The following is a 6,570-nucleotide window of genomic DNA, read 5'->3' as shown; positions in this document are numbered from 1 at the left end:
GGGGATGATTCCTAGGGGAAGGTGAGAGCAGGCAGGGGGATAACTTCCAGGGGGAACCCTTGCACCAGGGCATGAAGGTAGGTTGAGAGCAGGCAGGGGGATAACTTCCGGGGGAACCCTTGCACCAGGGCGTGAAGGTAGGTGTATTGCCTACCTGTACCTTCCCATCACGACATAATGGTGAAAGCGGTATCCCTCCTGACTGCTCCACACGCAACACAGTAGATATATCGCTACTCTAGCGTGTCCGCCACGATGTGCCGACTAGTTCGTTCGCGTGTCGCCTGTCGGCCGCTGCGCGCTGAGACAATGATCCTTCATTGCAGGGTGGCGTCGGCGATGCGAGAACAAAGGCAACGCTCACCGCGTACGTGGCGACGTCGCTGATCGCCGCGACGATGCCGGCTGTGCAGGAGCCGATCGCGGCAGCGCTGAGCTGCATCGAGCGTGAGAGCTTCAGTGATGCCTACACGCTCGCGCTGGTCGCATACATGTACGCTCGCCACGGAGACAGTGCCAGGAGCGGCGAATACCTAGCCAGGTGCGTGTGTGTGCGTGCGTTTGTGTATGTGGGGCATGGGTGTGTGTGCGTGTGTGCGTGCGTGCGTGCGTCTGTATCAGTCATCTTACTTTAATGTCTTGTCTTAATTTTCTATGTGGATGTTGTTGTTGCTGCTGCAGTTATTGTCATGGTTGTTGTTGTTGTTGTTATTGTTGTTGTCGGTGTACCTAGACAAGTGTGTTGCTGTAACTGCTGCTGTCAATATTGTGTGATTTTTCGTGCCTAGGTTGATGGATCTTGCAATAGAAGACACCTCACTGAAAACACTACACTGGGAGAAGCCAAATGCAGAAGTCGTTGACACATCGTAAGTGTGCCCACAAATTCTACTCGTTCTTCTTACATCTCCCAGTTAAGATAGGAACCTTGAATGAAAAAAACCAACATGAACCCACCCAAACATATAGCAGTATGCATACATGCTCGCAGATACCCATTAATTACAAGCTCAACTACATTGGTTGCTGGCCAGAGCTGCACGACACTATTAAACCAACGTTGCACTCTAACACTTTTTGTTTATCGCTTTTCGCTTTTACCTGTGTAGTTTACTGCCACTATACGTCACGGTACTGGCATAGGTAGTTGATGGGCAGGGTATACCGTCGTCACACACGTACCACCACCCTGTTGGTCTTGGCAGGTTGCACTGGAACCCTCAGTAGTTAATAGGTGGGGTCTACCATCATCACACGCGTACATTTCCGTTGGCAGGTGGCACTGGAACCCTCAGTAGTTAATAGGTCGGGGTCTACCCCATCAAACACACGACAATTTCCGTGCAGTTGCACTGAACCCTCAGTAGTTAATAAGGTGGGTCCTCATCATCACACACGTTCATTCTCCCATGGCAGTGTTGCCAGACTGGAACGCCTCAGATAGTTTAATAGTGGGGTCTACACATCATCACACCCACGATACATTTCCATTGGCAGGTTGCACTGGAACCCTCAGTAGTTAATAGGCAGGGTCTGCCATCATCACACACGTACATTTCTGTTGGCAGATTGCACTGGAACCGTCAGGCGGAGAAGAAGGCGATCAACCCACGGAATGACGCGTACGCATCTGCTGACGATGACGCTGCTGACCGATGGCGGTGATCTAACGCGCCAGCTGTCCATCATGCGCTGGCTCACCCAGCAGCAGGACTCGCGCGGCGCATTCGCATCCACACAGTGAGCGCGCACGCACGCCACTCACAACGCACGTATGCATGCGACCACTGCACTCACACGCGACACTAACACATCAGCCCATCCGCACCACGCAATGCACGCATACGCAGAAACTACTACCGCAGAAAACGACACACATCACCACGCACACACGCAAACACCAGCTCCACGCACACAACACACTACACACACACACACACGCCACGCAACACACATGCAGCGCACAGCAGGCTGCAACAGCACGCAAACACACTCGGACGCACACACACACACGTACGCGCATGCACGCAAACACCCGCACACACACACAACATAGCCCTCACACTACGCATTGCATGCACGCACACACACCACACTCCACCGCAGGAACCCGTCGGTGTGTGCACATGTGCAGGCACGCACCGATAGTCACACTTACGGCGGTGTGTGCACGCGGGCAGACATACATGGTCCATAAGCAACTCATAGCACGCAATGCAGGCACCAAGCGCGCCGGCTCAACTGATGGATCATACATGCTTGATATAGGTACAAAACTACATGCATATAATAGTTCTGGCAGCATATACGAACTTAACCTCAATGATGGGTGCGTATTTGTTAGATACATGGCAGCAAGCAGGCATATACGGACATCCAACACCAATCGATGGCGTGTTATATGATTTGTAGCGTACAGGACATCCGTGATCAGGTACTGCAGCACTCTCACAATTCGCCAGCCTCTCCCACGGCTCAGGCGGCGTTAGGACCGACGTCACAATCGCAGAAGGGGGCGCCACCGATGCCGTCGTCCATGTTACCAACGACAACAGTCTCGTCCTGCAGCAGATAGACGTCGCAGCTGTTCCCGCCCGCGTGGAGGTCACGGCGACGGGGTCACGATGTGCCATAATTCAGGTGGGTGCTCCCATTGCCGGGGTTCGAAATTAAGAAAACCCTACTCCTACTTCTGCCTCTGGGAACCGTGACAGCCAAAATCTACTTTTTCGGGAAGGGTTTTTTAGGGTCTTCCAGGTAAAATTAATTGCTTGCCAAGGCAATTATTACGCATGTTTTGCTGTGTGTTGGAAGTTCTATTTATTTATAAGCGTCTATACTTTCCCTCTGGGAGCAGTGGGCACCAAAATCTAATTTTTCGGCAAGGGTTTTAGGTCTTCTGGGTAAAATTAACTGGTTGGCGATGCAATTATTACGCGTGTTTTGATGTTTGTTGGAAGTTATATTTATTTATAAGTGCCTATGCATTCACAGGGCAACGTCTTCTACAATGTATTTGTGGAGAAGAGGAGGGTTGTGACGTTCCAAGCCACCATTGCATCAAGACCTCAGGGTGCCGAGTGTAAGGCCTGGACAATCAATGCCTGTGGGATGTAAGCATGAATGAGAGAAAGAAGGAGGGAGAGAGGGAGGGCGAGAGAGGTCACGAGAGAGAAGGGGAGGGGAAGAAAGTTGTACTATTCTAGATTTCTAACTGAGAATGTTGAGATAGAGAGCTACTTATATACTACTATAGATTTATATATACAATAGCACTATATTGTGTTGGACAGTTGTTTTTCTTGCCATAACGGTTATACATGTGGTTAAACAGTATGTATGGAAATTTAGGGCTATATACAGGTACATATAGCATCTAATTATTCAGGTATATTATGTACAAGACCTGCAAGGTTGTTATCATGTGATTGCATACAAATATATACAGGTCTATTAAAAAGTGATTTCAGAGCTATGTACAAGTATTTACATATGATTATCTACAGATATTCTGGGGAGGAGGATTCCAACATGGCCGTCATCAGTATCAAGATGGTTTCCGGCTTTTCTCCCATTAAAGCCACACTGAAGAAGGTTATTTGCACATTCTTGTTTTATATATAATAATTAATTTGCCATCAGTAATTCCTGAAATGCTCTGCTTTGCTTATGTAACCAACATGGCTTTTGGCTGAATCGTTGCTATTGGTTAATTGCTATACATTTCTTGCTTTTGACATTGAGAAATTTGCTAGATCTATTTGGGAGGAACTTGCCCACTGCTGGTGTACAATCTATGTAGAAGAACTTATTCACTGCCAATATTCCCTGTTTGGGAGAACTGGTGTGCCCTCTGTAGCAGTAACGATGTCATTAATGTATGAATTGTTCTTGGCGTTTTATGAAACGCAAGTCGCAGCGAAAAAATAGTCACACATCTGTGATGAATGAATTAATTTGCGTGCTGTATTTCAGATATTTGAAAAGCTGGACCCGAATTCACCACTGAAACGTTACGAAGTGAACGGCAAGTCGGTCGACATATACGTTAACAAGGTATAGCTGCCACCAGCTGGCATATGTCACGTGTGTCACAGCTACTCCCCTTCCCCTACACACACCATGCATTGTCCAATTTAGATATTGCGTTGAGCACTGCTGGTATAGTGTGAACCTTTAAAAACTAATGATATTATCAGGAGTGTATAATAATATCAGAAGTGATTAATAATAGTTTATTTTATTATTTAACAATTATTCAACAAGATTCACTGAGCCTGAGGCGAATAATTGTTTTAGTATTATTGCCCGAGTACTTTACATCTTTGGTACTTTTGGGGACAGCATTTTCTTTAAATTTGTCAATTTCGGATTCCGTAACATTTACAAATCTAGCCGCCATTTTTGGCGCCACTACAATGTAAATCCTAGAGGTGATTATCGAAAAATAGGATACTAACAATTATTATTCACTCCTGATAATATCTATTATTATATGCTCCTGATATTATGAGTGATTCGACAATATCTACATATGGCTCTTGCTTCTGGTTATCAGCCCATCACCCACCACAGGGTTCGATTCGCTGGGGTTTTCACTAAGATTGATTCTCGTGGTGTCTATGAACTGTGTACGTTACTTACGTGTGTTTATTGTTTACTGTAGTTCACGCCAGGAGAGCCGATATGCGTCACATTTGACATTGAGAAATACTTGGATGTAGAAGATGCTAAGCCATCCACCGTGCGGGTGTATGACTACTATGAACCAGGTATGAGAGTGCGTGCGTGCATGCTTGTGTTTATGTGCTTCGTCGTCTGTAGCGTCGCGAACGTAGCCGTTCGGTGCGAGCCGTCTGAGAGCATGGCGTAGCTTGCTGTTTGATGTATCGTGTTTATGTGTTCGTGTGTGAGCGTGCGTGCTTGCGTTCATGTGTTTGTTTGTATGCGTGCGTGTGTGCGTGCATGCGTGCGTGCGTGCTAGTGTTTATGTGTTCGTGTGCATGCGTGCATGCGTGCGTGCGTGCTGTGTTTTATGTGTTCGTGTGTGAGTGTGCGTGCGCAATAAAACTTCCTTGAGGCAAGAGTTTGATCACTTGATGTTGATTAGAAGACACGAGGTGCAAAGATTATATTCGGTTTAAATTTTGGGATCCTGGTAAATCAACCTTCTCAGTCCAGGAAAAGTCCTGGGAAATGTTTTGAATTCGGTTTATCAACCCCCGTGTGTTTGCACGTGTGTAGGCGTGTGTGCGTGTGTGCGTGTTTGGTGTGCGTGCATGCGTCGGTGTACTGTAGTGAATCTGAATGATCCACATTCAGTTCTTTATTACATTCATCGATTTGCTTTCACTGCTTTTGCTCATTGGGAGTGAAGACTGACTCGAGTAGGGTCTCGGTGATGTCAGATTCACGAGTAAATTGTGTTTGTCTTGAAATTAACACAACCTGATAATTTACTTGCCTCTGTATTAAATTTTGCAGAAGAGGCAGTGTCTATCTTATACAACATAGGCGAGTGCAACTAAGGCAAGCGGCAAACGTCAGAAACTGCCGAAGCAGTAACATCAGCATCAGCAGCAACAACATCATTATCATCAACATCAACAGCAGCAGCAGCAGTAGTAACAGCAGCAGCAGGAGCAACAGCAGGAGCAGCAGTAGTAACAGCAGCAGCAGCAGCAGCAGCTGTGACTGTGACAGGCATTACATAGTTGCAATGAAATGATATAATATATATATATATATGTGGTTTCTCTTGGAATTGGGATGATGTGTTGTGGTCAGAATGTTTATCGTATTTTATTAGGGCTCTTTTATTTCAAAAACTGCAATAATTACCTTGATTTGACAGTTGACATAGTTCTTTTTGGTCTTTCTTACAACGTCTCGTAGTCAATATTGCTATGTTTTGCCAGATTTCCATCATACGTAGAAGAAATCAAGAGGAAATGTATATGGTGCGTAATATAAAATGTCTCAATTTATCTACAGATCTGTAATTCCATGAATATATACTCGTTTTTATGGTCTGTTGACTTGTCTAGGTTGGTTGGTTTTATGGTAGGTGGGTGTACAAAGATTATTTTATCCAGTATTTTATTCAGTCGTGTAGTGACCGCACTCGGCGTTTTTACAAAGCTTTTCTACGAAAGTTTTGGGTTTTCCAGTAAAATTATCAGAAAGGTATGTGACTGCTACGCACACGTTTAATTCACGTGCTTTATCGCACCAGGTGGCGCACTTGGCAGTGTTAGACACACGGCAAAACACAGTGAAATTGTCATAAAAGATATTCCCCACCGTAAAAGTCGATAGTTACTGTCAGTTTTATGATTGGTTTGCTTGTCTCGAAAAGAGGAACTAACTCGTCCCTGCATATAGGGTGCGGTGGTCAGTGCAACTTACGATGAATGCTTGCCATTAAAATCTTGACGTTCCATGTGCTTGCAAGAATAAAATCGTAATAAAGAACTTGTTCTCTACATACTGATTTTTTGGCTTACATATTTGAGTTTTTGCGCTATCACGTTTACATTATCGCGAACGTGCACCCCCTCTCTCCTTCCC

The 6,570-nt window shown here is 45.6% G+C and overlaps 2 protein-coding genes across 5 annotated transcripts in view; both read left to right on the top strand.

Moving 5' to 3' along the window:
* The window catches only part of LOC106810422 (alpha-2-macroglobulin-like), a 35,239-nt gene that overhangs the window by 17,796 nt on the left and 10,873 nt on the right, over positions 1-6,570 (top strand). For 2 of the 4 annotated variants that reach the window (XM_014813776.1, XM_014813773.1), the window contains exons 18-21: positions 327-541; positions 789-869; positions 1,569-1,740; positions 5,392-5,403. In XM_014813776.1, the coding sequence (XP_014669262.1) occupies positions 327-541; positions 789-869; positions 1,569-1,665 (393 nt within the window). In that variant the 3' untranslated portion in view covers positions 1,666-1,740; positions 5,392-5,403. Of the gene's footprint in view, positions 1-326; positions 542-788; positions 870-1,568; positions 1,741-2,415; positions 2,510-5,391; positions 5,404-6,570 lie in introns of those variants that run through there. The other 2 variants (XM_014813775.1, XM_014813774.1) reach the window with 2 other exon arrangements.
* LOC106810411 (alpha-1-macroglobulin-like) lies at positions 2,326-5,528 on the top strand. The gene is made up of 7 exons (XM_014813763.1): positions 2,326-2,329; positions 2,435-2,640; positions 2,995-3,113; positions 3,507-3,594; positions 3,976-4,056; positions 4,667-4,772; positions 5,485-5,528. Exons 1-7 carry the CDS (start codon positions 2,326-2,328, stop codon positions 5,526-5,528), a joined length of 648 nt encoding a protein of 215 aa, XP_014669249.1.

Source organism: Priapulus caudatus, unplaced genomic scaffold (assembly GCF_000485595.1).
Source record: "Priapulus caudatus unplaced genomic scaffold, Priapulus_caudatus-5.0.1 Scaffold439, whole genome shotgun sequence".
In the NCBI taxonomy this organism is placed as follows: Eukaryota; Metazoa; Priapulida; class Priapulimorpha; order Priapulimorphida; family Priapulidae; genus Priapulus; species Priapulus caudatus.
Note: the sequence above shows the minus strand (reverse complement) of the source record. Positions and strands in the feature narration are given on the sequence as shown.